The sequence below is a fragment of the Solanum verrucosum genome, unplaced genomic scaffold (genome assembly GCF_900185275.1).
Source record: "Solanum verrucosum unplaced genomic scaffold, falcon-dt-bn FXZP01000117.1, whole genome shotgun sequence".
Classification (NCBI taxonomy): Eukaryota; Viridiplantae; Streptophyta; class Magnoliopsida; order Solanales; family Solanaceae; genus Solanum; species Solanum verrucosum.
Genome location: NW_026020014.1, coordinates 1593346 through 1612933, shown reverse-complemented (window position 1 = coordinate 1612933; position 19588 = coordinate 1593346). Strand labels below are relative to the sequence as shown.

At 29.5% G+C, this 19588-nt stretch overlaps 1 protein-coding gene across 1 annotated transcript; it reads right to left on the bottom strand.

Annotated features, from left to right (window-relative positions):
- Window positions 1-16169: 16169 nt before the first annotated feature.
- On the bottom strand, window positions 16170-17824 carry LOC125820646 (protein BIG GRAIN 1-like A). The gene has a single exon (XM_049500060.1). It carries the CDS (start codon window positions 17475-17477, stop codon window positions 16278-16280), a length of 1200 nt encoding a protein of 399 aa, XP_049356017.1. The 5' UTR covers window positions 17478-17824; the 3' UTR covers window positions 16170-16277.
- Window positions 17825-19588: the final 1764 nt, after the last annotated feature.

Here is a 19588-nt window from a genome sequence, read left to right as displayed (position 1 = left end):
GGAGGGAGTATCTCATAATAATAATCATTTAGTTATAGTATACTCCCTCCGTCCCTTTTTAGTTGTCCACTTTAGAAATGGCACACAGATTAAGGCAACAATGATTAGCACAGTGAAGTTACAATTTTACCCTTATGACAACTTTTCACTTCAAAATTACAACCACTTATTTGAATTAAAGTGAAATAAATTGGAGGGAAACAACATACACTTTTACAATTTTCAAAAAGTGTAAATAAGGGTATAATAGGAAAAAATTTGTTGTCTTTTCTTGATTTGTCAAAATGGACAAGTAAATAGGGACATCCAAAAAAGGAAATATGGACAAGTAAAAAGGGACGGAGGGAGTATATATGTGGGGATATCGATCACTTTAGATTGCTGAGGAAGTGGTTAACGTCCAATCATTCTTGTCTAGTCTCTATCCCTATTCTTAGTGACTTTCCCTTTACATTTTTTAGTAGGGTTTCACTTTCCTACACTAACCAATTCTCATAGAACGACTCGATTATGAACTACGACAATGAAACAACATATTTGGTATAATTGAATTTAAAGGGCGGAGGATAGTGTGTCTGCAAGCTTTACTTGAGAGGCAGAAAGACACTTTAATTTCCAGTAGACCATCAACTCAAGAAGTTTGGGAAAAAAATTAACCCAAGTGAAAGAAGGTATAGTAACTTAGAAAAATAATCTTCTCAAGCAAATTAAAGTTATGGGGTATCTATATTGCAATTAAAATGTTGCATTAATTATTTTCCTCCAACCAAAAACATTGTACAATGTATTATATGTCAAAATTAATTTTCTTTAATTCCTGCAGGAAAATGGCCTCTTAATGTTTTGTTGCATAGTACTCCTACGTAGGAGTACTAAACTAGACTAGACTAGACTAGATTGAAAAATACTCACTTAGTTAGGTGGAAACAAGTTCACATAATAATTATTTGAAAGTTACATAGGCCGAACTTTTAGGTAAAAAAAAGTAAATGATAGAGTTGCGAGTTTTGAATTCAAAAGTAAATGCCTTTCATGCTTCCTTTGCCAATTACTAGATTTTTGGAAGATGCTGCTATTAAATCAATATTTCTTACCTCCATAATTTATTTATGTAAGTTGCATCAAGATTGGATGTCCTGATAGGAATGAATTGAAGTGTTTAATCGTCCGTTGATGCCTGATCAAATTTCTGTGGTCTAATTATATGTCGATGAATTCTTTTACCAAAGAAAATGTGACATATAGAATTATTGTCCCATCAATCAAAGTTAGTGGAAGTCATTTACACATGATGTCGGGTTCCTCAAAAATTACTAACACTATAATTTAGTTATGTTTAATTAATAGGTAGTACATTACCATCAATCAATCACTAGAAAGAAATGAAATAAAATCAAACGAGTCATCATAATTTAAATGAGAAATTATATAATACTAATATTTATATACTCATGAGTCATGACTCTAAACCCTAAGTTGCATGGGCAAATATTAGACTAGTGGGACACTCGATATTATTCTCTTCTCTGAGAAACCTTATCTCTTCTTCACGGAAATAAAGCTAAATGATTTAACTTATTGTTATTGTTATTGTTATTATTATTATTATTATTATGAGAAACATTTCCTAAAATGATAATTTCAAAAATGAATAAGAGTATAACACAGCTTTAACTGATAATATGTCAAATCATGTTTGAAATAATATAAAATAAGTAACAATAATGTCTTTTATTAGAGGGAGGTAGGAAATGTCACACTGAGTTCATATAAGCAAATCATCAAATTAGTTCATTACTCAGCTGATGTGGACTCTAATCCATTCTAACATCCTACATGCTTCAACTGTCAATATGAGTGTGGACAATATAATACGGAGAGGGGGAAGGGGGTGTTACTCAGTCTAATATAAATAGATTTTTTAGAAAATATTTTTCTTCATACCAAACATATTATTAGTTGAGCAGTTGCACAAAATCAAGGATAGGGAATTCTTGATAGATTCACATACCCACCAGGCAATATTCATTAGTGAGATTAATTATGAATTAAATGCATCTCTCTCTTGTCAACTTTAATTTCTTAAAACCAAACGTGTGATTGTTATTTACAATCTTTGCTTGCCTTCTCAATTTTCAATTACAAACAGTTTGACACATTAGACTGCGACTTGAGAGACCAGTAACACTAGACAAGCAGACAATAGATATATATTAATTAGCACCGCAAGGATTTAAAGATATTGGTAAAGATTAGTTCGAGATTTAATGTTTATGAGTTTTGAATTTTAGAACAAAATGACTACATGATTCAACGACTAAAAGTGGTCTATAAGTTGTACTTGAAAAAAAGGACAACACGGTGTAATAAGTGCCAACTATGTGCGGGATCGTCCTATTAATTGTACTTGAAAAAAAGGACGGCAAGAGATTATTTTCACAACTCAAACTCGTAACATTCTGATCACATGATAATAATTTTATACGTCAAGATTTCCCTTTCCAATCTATCAACAAATCAACGATAGAGATACAGTTTTGATAGATTCATGTCCTTACCATTCAGTTAGTCATATTATGAATTAAATACATACTTCTCTCTTGTCAATTTCTTAAATTAAACGTGTGATTCTTATAAAGAAACTATGGTTGCCTTGTCAAAAAAAATAGTAGACAGTAGCAGTAATTCAGATTGTGACTGGAGAGACTAGTTACACTAGACAAGCAGACAATAGAAAAAAACATCAATTAAGAATTGTACAATCTCGTCAAAAGACGGATTCAAAATTTTAAATTTATAAATTTTAGAATAGTATAACGATTAGATTTTTCATAATTAGATAGCTTATTGCGACATACTAAGTAAATTTTTAATATAATATATTATTTGAATCAAAATTATTAAATTCTATCGAATCTGTTATAGCTAGCTAGCGGTGTAGATCCTTCCACGTGGCCGCTTTGGGTTAGTTGGGGTTATTTTTGTCAATGACTCTGTGCTATGTATTAAAATTCAACAGTCGCCATCATCAAACCAAACTGATGCAACTCTTCAATATCTGCATTCAAGACTCTTTGACCACACGACACTTGCGTTCCTCAATTTATTTATCTAATTTTGATTTTGTATTAATTTTTAAAAAAATGTTTTTCTAATGCAGAATATGGTTTTAAATATGTCATGCGGAACATTGAAATTAAAGAAATACCAAAAAAGAATATTTTTTTTTAAATGAATTAAAATAAAAAATAATAATACGAGTAAATCGGAACGAAGGAAGTAATAATTAATTAACCTAACAAAACTTCTTTCATGAAAATTAATTTGGTTTGCTAAACAATAAATTCGGTTTTAATCTACTATTGTCCTTTAAACATTAATTTTACAGCAATATCAATTAGTGCTCATCATGATCTACCATTACACCTTGGAGCAGTGGCAGGATTTCACAAAGGGTGTTCAGAAATAGCATAATAATTTCATAAAGGGTGTCCAGAAATAGCACAATAAAAGCTTTTTTCAAAAAGTAGAACTAATGAGATTCTAACACAATCACTACCTCATTTCAAGGAGGTGAAACCACTAGGCTACAAAAGCTCGTTATGTTGAGGGTGTCCAAAATATTTTATTTAATCATTTTGTGTATTATTTTACTTGCATATACGATATTTTTCTGACGAAGGGTGTCCAATCCATGTGGCTACGCCACTGCCTAGGAGTAAATTAAATTTGTTTTTGGCTTTTTTATTTTTATTTTTTAAAAGGCTAGAACATTAATAAATAATATATGGGAGAAAAAAAGTTGGTTCAACTATATGTGAGTTAAATTGAGGAGCAATAAAAAATTAAATTTAAGTTATATCCACTAAATTAAGATGTAAAAGGAAATTAGTTATAAATTCATACATAGTAATTTACTTAACCTCTTTTTCTCTACTTATCGCAATATTAAATTATAATTATCTTTTAAGTTATCTAATACCAATATCATCTTGGATATTCAACTTCTCTCTCTTCCAATGTTTTAGCACAAAAAAGTTGTATTATTTCTTCTGTTACAAAATAAATGTGAAAAAGAAATAACAAAAGTATAAAAAAATAACAAATATATAATATTTCATCCGTTTAAAAATGAATGGTCTAATTTGATTTGATATAGAGTTTGATTGAGAGACACATTTTGTGATCATAAATTAAAGTTATGTCATACTATAATCTTGTGACTTTCAGTATATCATGTGCAAAACTAAAATCAAATGTTGCAAGAAAAAAGATCCTATAAAAGGAAGAATAACAAAGAAGAAATTATAACAAAATAATACGATAATCGAGAATGAAATTCAAAAATTCAAAAATTGAAAAAGGAAAAAGGGGTGAGTCTACTCTTTCCCAAGAAAAGCCAAAGAAAACAAAAAGCTGCATCCACTTGAATAATACTGAAAATTGAAGGACAATATATAACATTGGGATCACCAAAACAAAAGAGTATTACTTTGAAAAAAATATTGTACTGTTTTACTTTTTCTTTATTCCTCTCATCTTTAACTTTAACCAAAGCTGCATTGCACTCTGTCTCTTCTTCTTTTCTAATCTTATAAATCTACTAATTTCCACCTCTTTATTAGTGTATTTATTTACTTTTCTTTTACTGCATATCTACTCTTTTTTTGAAGGCCCATCTTTCAACTTGCCTACCCACAGACACTGATATTTGCCACCCTATTTCGGGATCATCATTTAAATCATATTCGTAGTATGTCAAAAAATATAAATGTATCCATTTCAAAATAACGTTGATCATGTTTAAAGCCTTGTATGATTGAAGTTAAGTCGGTTATACTTATGTCTATTCTGAAGACAGATCTAACTAAATTCAATTATTTTTATCTAAATGATGTTTTTTTTTAAAATGGGTATTAGTTAAATAGCGATGTTAATATAAGATATTTCGTTAAGTTTTTACATTTTGTGTAAGCTTAGGAGTGACACCTACAGGTGTTGATAAATGAATGGTATATTATTAAACAAATCTAAAATATTGGCTAAACCAATAATAGAAACCGTGTGTCTTTTATAAATGTTTTTATAATATAATATAGTTAAGTGGCATATTTTCTCACTTGAAGTATAACTACTAAAATTAGATATTAATGGCAGATCACATAACTGATAAAGAATTAAGTTTCAATTGAATTTTTCTATTGGAGAATTATATTTCAAGTGAGAAAATATATATATGCGCAATATTTGAGTTTTCGATTCAATTTATTTAGGATAAAATGTAGTTATATTAATAGACGTAAAAATTACAATTACTGAATACTCAATGTAATTCCATTATAAGACGTACTATTTGGTGAAGATAGTGTGTACACATTACATAACCTTAACTCTATCTTGTTAGGATAGATAAATTATTGCAGATACACCCTTAAATAAAACATATCAATTATCAAATATCAAGTATGTAAAGTAAGAACTAAAACAAAAAGAACGATAACTACACAAATAATATAATAATTGAGAAAATAAAACAAGTAATAATACTAAAATCAAATCAAATCAAATATGATATCGAAAGAGTAATACTAACAACACGAAACGAAACTAGACATGTTCAATTATTTACCGACTTGATATCCTTATATGATCCCCGACTTTTATATCTTCGATAAGCTATATATATATCATATTTTATCTAATCACCAATTTTTCAAAACTTTTTCAACGGGACCATGAAACGCAAGGAGAAGAGTACAATAATTGGACGGGGGGGGGGGGAGGTAATGAGGATCAGCGAAGAAGGATCGCACGTGTGCATGCGCGACAAAAGGGTACTGTAGATGCAGGCCAGCCCATCACGTGCGCCCAAAAGTCATTTTTGGGCCCGTACCCAACCACATATACAGATTTGCCAGATCAACACTGGCCCTCACCCTGTCTTCTCACATTATTTCACAACAAAATTTTACAAATACCAAATATAATAAAGTTTTATAGCTATAATTTTGATAATTGTATTTCATATCTATAGCTCTATTTGCTATAGAGATTGCAGTTTGTATATCGCTTGCCAATAAACCAATAAGGTAATTTATTATGAATCATATACAAATAGATAGGGTAAGTATATACAAAATTCTGAATTTATACCATCAAAACAAAATTATACAAATTCTGCATTTATACAAAATAGGCGAATTACACAAGTTAGACAAATAGAAAGAATTGTGGAAACTATGGCCGCGAATTACAATTTTCTTAAACTATAGCTATAGTACCTAATAAAGGCTAAATATTTTGATATTCTGCATAATTTTCCCTTATTTCTTCTTTTTTTGTTCCTATATGAAACCCACATTAAAGTCTCGGCTAAAATTTGAATCATGCACTACATGACTTATTTCGGAGTGGCGCTGTCTCCTTTTTGTGGATATTGGTTACGACAGTAATAAGTGTAATCTGAGAAGTGGGATTAAATCAATTTTATCAGAATCTGTTGCATTACTTTGCCTTACGTGGTATCATTCTCACATTTTACCATATTTACTGCTATATGTTATCACTGCAAAGTAATTAAATGATATAACTCTATGTTTTGGTCTTTGATTAACATGTATAAACAGATCACATAAACTTTACATGAGGTTTATGGTATTGTTTATTGTATATTTAATAATAATAGTAATAGTATTGGGAATTTTTGTAAAGCAAGATATTGTTAAGCACATAAAGGCTTTAGTTGAGTGTATATCTATTTGTTAAGCATCTCGTTCGCAATCTCAATTTATATGACTTTGTTAGACTGAACATAAAGGTTAAGAAAGAAATAAGAACTTTAAAAACATACGGCACTCTAGAACATGCCATAAGCATTTTCGATGCTATAAAGCCATGGAATTAAGAAAAAAAATGAGAAATTCAAGTTAAATTTTACTGAATATAAGAATATGTGATTCTTTTCGTAGTAGACTAAAGAAAGCTTGTCACATAAAATATCACGTACCAGGCAGTACTATACGGTTACTCATAACCTGATTTCATTAGTCGATATAAATATTGTAGTAATTAAAATCAAAATATCTATATGTTCTCTTTTTGGTTTCCCACTCGGTGTCTAGAGTCAGAATATCTATATGTTGTTCTCTGTGGATGGGGACTAATCAATGAGTCCATAGTGCGCCGCTAGCTTCCAGGACAAGGCAGTTCCATGTACAGGCAAATAATAGTTTCAGCATCGGTTAGGTATTTCAATTTTACAAAGTTCTGAATTTTTAAAATAGGAAATTTACTTGATTATGAAAAAACTAATTATATATATTAAGTGAATTTTTAACATAAATACAACGTTTAGGTTGAAGCTATTAAATTTTATCGAATTCGTAAGTAGAACTATAGCTCAGTTCTAATCGAATCTTCTAGAAGTTATAAATTTAGAGGTAAGTCTAACACGACTACAACGAGATTTTTTTAAGGATCCGAACAATATAGATATTATGTTTCCATTGTGAATACATGTGAGGAGAAGAACAATATAGAGAAACTATTATCATCAAGACCAGACAATAGATAAATCATTTTATAAATAAAAAGATGGTAACAAGTCAAGAACAGATGAAACACAGCCTTACAGAAGGATCAGTTTTGTCTGGGTAGGTACCTTACTCTATGACCCTCTATGCACCCTTCTAAAACAACAACTTATTTATGAAGAACCCATTGATTAATTCTTCTTTTTCAAACCACAAATAGCAACATATCCAGTGTAATCCTACAAGTCGGTTAGGTGAGATCAGCAGACCTTACTCGTAGGGCCTAGCTCGTAGAGATAGAGAGGTTGTTTTTACTGCATAAATGAGAACAGTAACAACAACGAAATAATGCGAAATGAAAAGCAGTACACAACATATCGAAAGAACGAACCAAACTAGTAATAATAAAAACAAAAAACAATTAATTTCAACCTTTTGTGTCATTCTTTTGAGTATATAACTTTGAATCAATGTGTCCTACACACTTGATAAATTCAGTAACAGCAGCCACATATATGAAAATTCCATGTGCATGGTTGGTATGTAACAATTCCAGCATATTACACATGATATATAGAAGAAATAATTGTATATAATTATAATATAAGAATAATACATATTCAAAGATGAGTTATAGTTGGATCTTGTATAGGATATGCACACAAAAAGACACTAACTATGCTGTGATTGTAACAACTCAGATTGAGTTTGAAACATTCATTTAATTATTGATTGGGGAAGCATATTATTCCAGATTTTTTTGGCTAGCTAATTAGCTTCACTGATATATATGTGTTAAAATTATTCAATATTAGTATAACCAGATGGAAATTCAAAATTTGAATTCGTGAGTTTTAAATTTATACAGTATTTTTTAAAAACCTATATAGAATTTGAACCACAACTACTGAATTATGACCAACTTTCTGCTTTACTTCCGACTCTAAGTATAGTTTAACCTGCTGTAACAATTGATTATCAATTACAATTTTTACCAGATCACTAATTAATAATTATCCTAGAAATTAATTATTAGTAATTATTTTATTAGCGACCGAATATATATATATATAAATAAAAAAAAAAAATGGTGCATAGAATTCAAACTTGCAAATGGATATTATAGTAATTTACATCGAGATAGAAGGTAGTATGATTTACCAAGTCAACTAAAAAAAAATAACTACTCATAATAATTCAATTTGATTGAAATTAGTAACCTGAAAAATAAAAGAAATAACCTACTCTAATAGGAAATAATTATAAAAAAAATTGTACTAGCTAGTTCTAGTAAGTGTGTCAAACTTTACATTATGGAGAAGATTAAGATCATGATTATCTCTATGTTTGAAACTAAACAAAATAGTCAACTCAGAGTGGTCTCACGTCTAGACTCCTATTTAATTTCATGATTAATTGAAGTTTAACTTAATTTCCCCACCTCACCAACCATATATTATAAAGCAAGTTTAGGATCTTATCTCAACGCGCCATTAATTAATTAAATATATACAAAGCTTTATGTCTTAAACTAAATTGTTTTGCTAATTTTTCTCATTTGAAAAATCCATTTCTATATATGTATCCAAACTAAATAAACTTTAGAGAATGTTCTTTTAGCAACTTTTGACTTGAGTAGAGGAGTTTCCTTTTTCTTCTCATGCTTAATGTTGATTCCCCACTATTCCTTGGTTAATGAATACTAAACTTTTTTTAAAAATGAATTGAAAAAACAAACACATATTTCATGTATAGTTATTGAGTTTGATTAACTTTTATAGATTGAGATTGTAATTAAATTTTAACACGGTCATCACACGTAGTATCATTTGGTATGTGGGATGAGATAAACACAAGGATGAAATTAGCTATCCCATTTTCTATGTGAGATAAAATAATCTTGTATTATATCCTGGGATATATTTCATTGTCGTTGAGGGAAGTGAATTAACAAATGCATGCAATGAAGGATGAAATTGAGGAGTTATATTTCATCTAAACATTCATTTATAGACACTGACATTTTGGAATTAGAAACTAGAAACAGGTTTGCATACATAACACATGCACACACAACTAGAAACAAAGGCTTTTCCCACAAAACATAATTTTCACTCATTTTCCATCGAATCAGCTCACTGAAAAAATATGTGGTGAAAATTAAACAGAGTCTCACTGAAATATTGAAAAACTTTTTTTATTATTTTTTTGTGTAAAAACACTATTATTATTTTTTCACACTTATTCAATCAAAATATCTGGAAAAAAAATAACCACTAAACATTATTCAGCACAAAATTGCATTGAAAAACTAGTAATTTTTCACTAAATGACCACGAAATTTGGCCAGAAATTTTAAAAATATATAATATCTTTTTTATTTTAAAATAAACTAATTTTATTTTTTTTTAGTTAAAAAGTATTAAAGTTAAAAAGGTAAAAATATTCCAAAAAAAAAAAAGATAAAATATCATTCTGGCCAAAAAAAAATTCCGTACATATAATTATCCATACAAGTGAAATCAATAGCCTGAAAAATAAGACAGGGCTATATATTGTAGTACCACTAATTTAATTAGCTAGTTTAGTGTAATGTGAAATGGGACAAGGAATCTGAGCATGCAACATGCCTACTTTATAGGCGTGCATGATCAACAAAAGTATTATGTACTTATTCATATATGAAATTAATTAAAATTTTAGTATATAGTATGAAATTTAAAAATCATAGCTTAAAGTCTTAGCATATCATATACTCCCTCTTCCCTCGGTCTCAATTTATGTGACACATTTTAGATTTGAGATTCAAACAAGTCTATCTTTGACCGTAAATTTTTCATATATCTTTTAAATATTTTGAATTATCAATTATTGTGAGTTATAGTACTTTTTATGTAGTTTATAAATATATAAATTTCATTTTAAAAAAATTGAAGATTCCATGAGTAAATTCTCGATCAAACTTAAATTGTTTGACTTTCGAAGAGCGAAATATGTCACATAAATTGAGACAGAGGGAGTGCTAGCTAGGTCTTAAATGAGCATTTACCTAATAATGAGTATTCACTTTTAGTACTACAATTTATTGATATAAACCTACTATACACTTCAAAGTCTTTTCTATAATTAATTACATTAAATATTGTACGTTAAAGTCCTTAGAGCCATCAAACTTTGGTTGTGAACTAACAAAAATGGGTCCTAAATAAAAAAATTATATCTTTTTTTGTGCATAGGCAATTCAAAGTCTATAAGTAGGATATAGGCTTTTCTTTTCCTGTAGTTCAAGCTACCCTTAACTTTGTGATTATATTATACTCCCTCCGTCCCTTTTTAGTTGTCCACTTTAGAAATTGCACACAGATTAAGGCAACAATGATTAGCACAGTGAAGTTACAATTTTACCCTTATGACAACTTTTCACTTCAAAATTACAACCACTTATTTGAATTCAAGTGAAATAAATTGGAGGGAAACAACATACACTTTTACAATTTTCAAGAAGTGTAAATAAGGGTATAATAGGAAAAAATTTGTTGTCCTTTCTTGATTTGTCAAAATGGACAACTAAATAGGGACAACTAAAAAAGGAAATATGGACAAGTAAATAGGGACGGAGGGAGTATTATACTAATGTGGACGTTAAGCATAATATATATATATAGTTTAATTAGCGTATCAAACTGTTATGATTTAGTGGTCCTCATCTCTAATCTCCTATTTTATTTTTTAACTTCCCTTCTAGGGTACTTATTCTAATTATAAGTGCGGAAAGTCCACCTCTCAAGTTATGAATTTGACTGAATTCAATAATATTAAGTTAAACTATATAATAGCGTTAAGACTTTATTTTATATGTCGTATATATTATGATATTTTCAATTAATTAATATGTATTTTTTATTATTTTATGCGATTAATATATTATATTAAAATTATTTTTAGAAGAATATTACCGTCCAATGTGCACATTAATAATTTAATGTCAATATTTTTCCATCTTCGATATTTTCATTATAACTTTCTTTACGCTTGTACTTTTTTGAAAAAGAAAAAAAAAATCTTGAGTTGATCGTCTATCGGAAATAATCGTGTAAGGTCTGCATACACCTCATCCTCTCCAGACTTTACTTGTGAGATTATATTGATTTTGTTATTGTACTTAGGGAAATTTATGATCATTAATGAGCAAAGGAATCAAAAATATATACGGAAAAGGGTCAAAACTGCCCCTAAACTATGTGAAATAGATCACTTATACCCTCCATTACATTTTGGGATCAAAAATACCCCCGCCGTTATCTCAAGAGACCACAAATACCCTCAAGAGTTAACACCCCAAATTATTAGTGACGTGGCAAGCCACATGGGACTAATCCCTCCACCTAAGCATTGCCAACTAAGATTCACTACAAAAGAACTTGACCTTTAGTGGCAACAAAGTCACTACAAAATCCCAAAATATTGCCACTAAAGGTTATGAGTGGTTTTTAGTGGCGACTAAGACTGCAACAATCATTCGCTAGTAAAACCTATTTTTTCAACCAAAAAAATATGATAATTAATTTTCGATTGCAACCTAATTTTCTAAAATAAATTCTTGCAATATCAATATTAAAAACATCCAATATTATTACGAAAAATCATCAAAATTACTTCTCGATTCAAATCTCCTACTATATAATGCATCATTGTACATTTTATACATTTACATATGACATAAAAATAAAACATACAGTGTCTTAAAACTCCTACTTAATCGATATCATTTTTGGTTTTTTAAAAACAATGAAGAAAAAAACACAAAATTAGAATTTAATGTTAAAAACTTTTAGTGACGATTTTATGGGCTTTTGTGGCAATTGTTGTCGCCGCTAAAGGTCAAGTTCTTTTCTAATGAATCCTAGTTGGCAACACTTAAGTGGAAGGATTAGTCCCACGTGGCAATAAAAATTTGGGGTTTTAACTGTTGAGGGTATTTGTGGTCTCTTGAAATAACGGCGGGGGTATTTTTGATCCCAAAATGTAACGAAGGGTATAAGTGGTCTATTTCACATAGTTCAGGGGCAATTTTGACCCTTTTCCGAAATATATATTTCAAGTGATCGAAGGTTAAATGTGCTTAGTCGGCTGTTACAAAGATTAAAATCAGAATCATAACTAAGTGAGAAACGAAAAAAAAAGTTATTAACCCATAAATGATTTATTCTAAACCCAGTTACTGTTCTGTCCCAAAATTAATAAATTCAGAATTTTGAATCCGTTTCTCTCTCCTAAACATTCCTTTTTCTTAGATTTCACATATCTTTACAGTAATCACGAGATAATTAACATTAGAGTTGCTAATTAGTAGAGTAATTACTTTAATTTGAACTTTTGATCGTGGACATCACGTGTACTAATTAATTAAGTTGCTTTAGTATACTGTTTACAAAATTTCTGATTACTTCAGTACGTATCACAGGCTCCCAGCTCTCAATAGGCATACTTTTAGCTGTAGAAATTGTACATTTGGCCCCTAACCAGCAATTAATTAATTTATTAATTAAAGTTAACAGTACTAGGATGAGTAACAAATGAACTAAACCTAATCATCAAACGAATAGTAAAAGCATGAATAAGAAAATGAGAAACTTTTTATTAGTCCTAAAAAAAAAAACTTTTTATTAGTAGTAAATTTAAAAATTGTCCTATAAAATGCATTTATATTATTTTATATGAAACAGAGTGTGATCAATTATGGTCATAACTAAAAACGCTAAAATTAATTTAAAAATAAATAAAAACTAACCTTCATAACAATCACTACTAAAAAGTAACTATTTTCCCACTAAAGTTTTTCGGGCAAAAATGTTTAGTGACTATTTTCATAAATATCTCGATTGAATCGTGAGAAAAAAATTATAATGTTTACATACTGAAAAATAAGAAAGCTTCTCACTATTTAAGTTCCATTGATTCATGATAGAGAAACCTCTGTTTCTAATAGTGAGTAAAACAAATATTTATTTTGTTTAATCAAATAATAAATATGAATTTTCAATTATACATTATATACTAATTTATACTTGATATTTATACTAAACACCTAATAAAAACAATTCCTGCATTGCATTATTTAGATTACTAATTTCTCCATTACAATTTATGTATTATTGATGATCCCTACATATTTAACTTGTCTCTAAAATATATATTTTTTTAAAGCTTAATGCACATTTTATTATTGTATATATTGATTTAAAATAGAGTTATTAAGCAACTTAGGATTCCAAAATGAGGGGCCTCAGTCTATTGATGTTTGATCTATATATGTGGACAACCACACATTATTATTAATATTAATAATTATAATATAAAGTTTTTATATGATAATTTTAATATAGTTTCTTGAGAGTTCCACTGGAGGTCATCATATCAATGTGGTTCCAGTAGGAACAAAATTGTATATTGTTGGCATATTGGGGTGAGAAGAAAAACAGTTCCCTTTGAAAAATAAAGACCCTTTAATTTGACCTTTGTGTACACAAACCAGTAGTACTGTCAGTATACTTAATTAAGTTCTTGGACTATTTCATTTTTCTACCTAAATAGGTGGCAGTACGGTGACCATCAAAGCTCGTGACGGAATGATAAATATTTTTTTCTTTTTTAGTAGATATATCGAGTTTGAGTGTAGAATATTTTATTAATTAAGTAGAACTTTTCGGTGCATATTTGATCGAGTTTTAATTATAACTGTAAAATATCAGGTGATGATTATTTTATTTTTTTACTTAAAAAAAGAAGTAGAAATGGAAAATAATGACTAGTTTCCTCACCCAACAAAAAAATGATCTTTTTAGTTTGGACCAAAATTATTCAGTTCGATCCATTTATATTTTAGCTATATATATATGTTTCTAATTTCTTTATTTTTAATTAAATGTCTTAAATTTAAGAATTAAGAAATAAATTGACTTTGGAAGTGAGCTGGGGTGGAGCCATGGTACCATACGTGGTTTTATCCCAACCTTCTTTCTTGGAAAAATTACATTTTATATATTATACATGTAATATATATATGTATAAGGTTAAAAATATTTTTTATCTATATATAAATAGTAGAGGTTGAATTCTCTTGATTTCTTCATGTGTTTACTTTTTTATATTTTGAAATTTTTAGCAAAAATCTTAGCTCTGTCGCTAAGAATGTTTTACTTTCAAACTGAAACTTTTCATAGCAAATTTAAATTAGTTGAGAAGAAGTGAGTATCGAATATCGAGTAAGAAATAAAACATAAAAAAATAAGAATAGGTAAAGGGTGACCCAACAAAAATCTGACCATAGATATTATGTCCTAAACTTTTGGAGACCATGAGCAATCCCTCTTTGATCCTTTGATCATCTTTTTCTTCTTTCAATTATCATTTTCATCATCCACATTTTTACTTTGCTTTATTAATTACCATCATGGTTAGTGTGTCCTGATCTTATTATCTTATCTTTTAAAATATTAATACACTTGTTAAAATACTAAATCACTTCAATTTTAATTAAATTAGCCTAAATTCTTATTTATTTCTCTCTCAAATATCTATCTTAATTAATTAACACTCTGCTGGAGCAATAAAAACAAAAAAAAAATTGAAAAATTGCTACATGCAACTAGTAGTAAAAGTAGCATTTACTAGCAGTGAAATATAGTTCATAAATAAAGGAAATAATAAATGTATCCAAGTTGAAGAAGTAGCATTTGTACTACTCTAGTTTTGATAAATAAGCTATAGTAGGAGTTGCTTTTTGACTTGATAATTCGAAGGGGATATTTATGGTAGTGATGCTAGCTCCATCTTCAAGCAAAAAAAAGGACCCACAATAACCAAGAAAAAAAAGTAATAGAATAACGATAACAACAATAAATTCAGTGAAATTTGATAAATGTAATCAGGAGAGAACAAGATATGTGTGGCCTTATTCTTATTTTTATTGGAGAGGAAAACTATCTTCGATTAACCTTCGACAATTCTTCATTTTTATTTGGAGTTCAAAACAATAATGTGAACAAACTCATAGAAACGGAGTTAAATAAGAAAGAAACAGTCTGAACTCTCTCTTTGATGAATACAACGATCTGCCTTTGTGACCTTTTCTTGAATTGCTTTTACTTCATATTCTTCTCGTGTGAACATGATCTCTCAATAATCCTCCTTTTCATTTTTGGACTTTAACAACTATTATACTGAACTTTTTTTTTAAAAAAAAAACACATTAAGTTAACCTTATTTTACTTTTAATAATTCAATCATATTTAAAGTTAAACTACTAGTATTTACAAATTTTTCCCTTAATCAGCCAAATTATTATTAATTTAACTTTTCCAATGACACAGTACTATGTAAAATCAAATATTAAAGAATCAAACTCAAACTTGCTCAACTCAATCAGAGCTCAATTATACTCTTAACAAGGCTTTATTAAACTCGACTTAATACTACTATAACAAGCTCGATTGGATCCAGCTCAACTTAATATTATTATTTATAACTCAGTTGAACTCGATCTCGACTCAACACCCAACCTATGACAAAGAGATAAGTTTACCTATTTTTCTCTTTAAGCAAACAAGCAAATTGATGTAAATAAGTAGATAGATATTAAAGATTAATTTTGAGAAGAAATTTCATTTCTCTCAAATGTAAAATAAAACCCCCAATCAAACCAATTACAAAAATTACATTAGTTAACAATAAATAATACACTTATTACAAAATTAAACCATTAGCAATGGCTCGATTAGTATCAAGATGAGTAGTTTCATAAACTGGTAATTCTTCAAGATACCTATTACTATCTATTCCAATTGCAGAAAGATTATCAAGTTCGAATAAATCTGAACTAGCACAACTTGCACCATCATCTTCATCGTCGAAAATTTCCATTTTCTTGATTTGGGAATTTGAATTTCTCTGATAATTTCTCAGCAACTCTTTAGTAGCTTCCTCAACTCGACGATTTTTCTCCATTGAATGGAATTTGAGCTCCTCGTTAATGGAGTTTCTGATATTCTTTAGAGATTCTGGATTGGGTATTTTTTCTTCATACAGATTTTTGTGTCCGCATGGCTGACAATCTTCGTCTACGATGATACTCACTGGGTAAAATCTCACAGAACGTTTCGTTCCGTTGCTGCTGGATTTGGGTGTGCTTTTGCTTAAACATGACCTGGAGAATGAAGAGGCTGAAGAACATGTAGACGATGCATTTGCAGAAACAACTTTGGGTTTCTTTGTATTTCCAGCAGTGAAAAGTGAGTTCAAGAAACTTGCTAATCGACCTCCCGGAGAAATTGGTTGCTTCACTTTCTTTAAATCTCCGTAAATCTTCAAAGCTTTTGATTTCGTCTTTATAAAACCAGTTTCACTTTTGGTTTTCGGAGCGAAATCTCTTTCCATTTGAGGATTATTATGGCCATAATTATTGAGCTGTTTAGCTTGGTTTTTGCTGAGTTTTTCTGGGTTTGTACTGGAAATTGAGGTTCTGATTGGTTTAGGCCTGTTTAGACCATAGCATGAAGAAGATGACCCAGTTGGATTTACTACTACATTATTGTAACTGGATTCAGTTTCCGAAGAAGAAAACACACCCCCACAGCTGGAATCTGAAGAACTCGAGCTCGAGTTCATCAGATTCCTCGATTTCCTCTCGAAATCAGCTATAGATTTTCTCCGAACAACAACTTTTTCACTTACTTTATGTTCCATCCATTTCTCAATCATACAAGCTTTTTGAAAACTCTCCATATTGTTGCTCTGCTTCTTACGCATTGTTTCTTTGTAAAGAACAACCTCTTCTTCTTCTCCTTGATCAATTGAACGATAAATTGCGTCAAGAAGTGTAGAAGAAAAAGATGGGTTTGAGGAATGAGAAATTTCCCTCTCTCGTTGATAACTATACCTATCCATATATGAGTATTTTTTATAGAAGTAGAAAAAAACAGAGCAACAGGAAGAAAAACAGGGGAAGTGAAGGAGTGGGGTGAAAAATGATTGAAGGAATGTCTTTATTGTCTGTTATAGATGAGTCAAAAGCTGCGGGATTATAGAGATGTCAATGAGGAATTCATGCCATTGATCATCATACACATACACACAATAATAATAATAATAATAATAATAATATGAATGCGAAGAAGAGACAATGGAGACAAAGAGTTATGGATAACTGATGATGGTTTTAGGGAGAGAGAAAACAGAGCATAATGAGAGACTGTAATTTGGATGACACGCCTGAAGAAGAGAGAGAGAACACTGTGTGTATGTGTTTTTATTCTGTGTTCTGTTCCACTTTGGGCTTTATATGATTATCAAACTTGAAAACAGGGGAACAGTGCGTGGGTGGTGGGTGGTGGGTGATGGGTGATGGGTGGGGGTAACCAGGGGGTGGGGTGGTCCAACAAGGACTCAATGCCAACCTGGCAATGATGACTTGGCAATACGTATTTATTTCTTCACGAGGAATACATACGTTAATTTAATAAGTTAATGTATAATATAATATAACTTAATATGATAAAAACAAGGGAAAATTACGCGATTAAACAAACTTATACTACTTAATTAGTCATCATAGTTATATGTTGCTATAATTACAACTCGCGACTACCATTAATCATTAATTACGTGGGTTGTCTTCGAGTTTGTATAATTCGCAACTAACAATTCTTTGTTTGATTTGTATTTGTATACGATGGTTTGTATATGTATATGCTGATGATTTCTTTTGGTTTTCAGTTTTATCACCACATACAATCAATCTTAATTTGTATAACTATTTAAAGTTCATATGTTTATGTTTGTATCAATTTGTTATTTCGAGTTTTATCATATTTGTATAATTCCAGACTTTGTATTACTCAATTATACAAAACACGCGAATTATACAAACATACTCGCGAATTATACAAACATACCCGCAATTATACAAACGAGATGCGAATTATACAAATAATTGCCCTCTCTCGATCGCCTCTCTCCTCTCTCTCAATCTCGCTCACCTGTCTACTCCCGCTCCCAATCTCGCTCACCAGATATACAAATACATATGTATATCAATTACATATATACAATTATCTAACCGATATACATATACAATTCGCCTTTCTCCCACTCTTTGCCCTCTCTCGCTCACTTCTCTCCTCCCTCCCCCAATCTTGTTTGTCACTCTCCTCCCTATAACGTGTAGATATGAATCGTTATCAACAAACTATAGTTATGAAGCGTAATGAAGCTATTTTTGAGCAGCTATATGCGAAAGTTCCAAAAAAAAAATAAAAAAATACTTGCCCTTCGTACTGATAAGATTGGCTGAGTTGGTGTCAATCCCATAAGGGAGACCAACTATTGATTTTCTATCAATATCTTTTTTATTAGAGTTAGGTCGCATTAAATCTGTTTAATGTAATTTATATTCTAATGTGATTGGTAAATAATTTGTACAAATATAAATTTACTTTGTGCACCTAAAAAATTAGTGACTATTAATTTCTATGGGTTCTAAAATACATAAAAAATACTTGCCCTTCATAATCTGTCTTACCAGACTTAGAAGTAACAATTCTTAATTGAAACCAGAGAAATTTATTGAATAGTTTTTTCTTTTTTCTTTTATTGAATAGTCTTTACTCTTTTTCTCTTATTGTGTATTTAAAATTTAAAATTTCAAAACATTTTAAAAGCTACGATATTTAAAAATAAAATAAAAAATAATAATAATAATGATATATATATACACATTTTTTTAGAAAATAATTATGATGTTGAGTGAATTGCTGCTTCCAACTTTTGTTGATGTCGTTCGCTATTTGAAGAAAGTTAAGTAGATAACTCAGTGTCAAGAGATTATAATTTCGGACAATAATATATTTTTACTTTTCATTTTTACTCCACTTGTGAAATTAAATAAAGGGGTCAAGATTTATATGTTAGAACATTTTAGTAAATGTAAATTCACGTTAATTTTAATTATTATGATTTATAAAATGAACTTCAAAAGTATAATTAACAAGACATAATTT

What these genes read in the sequence shown, in the direction of transcription:
- LOC125820646 (XM_049500060.1), bottom strand. Translation starts at nt 17,477, where the DNA reads ATGGATAGGTATAGTTATCAACGAGAGAGGGAAATTTCTCATTCCTCA.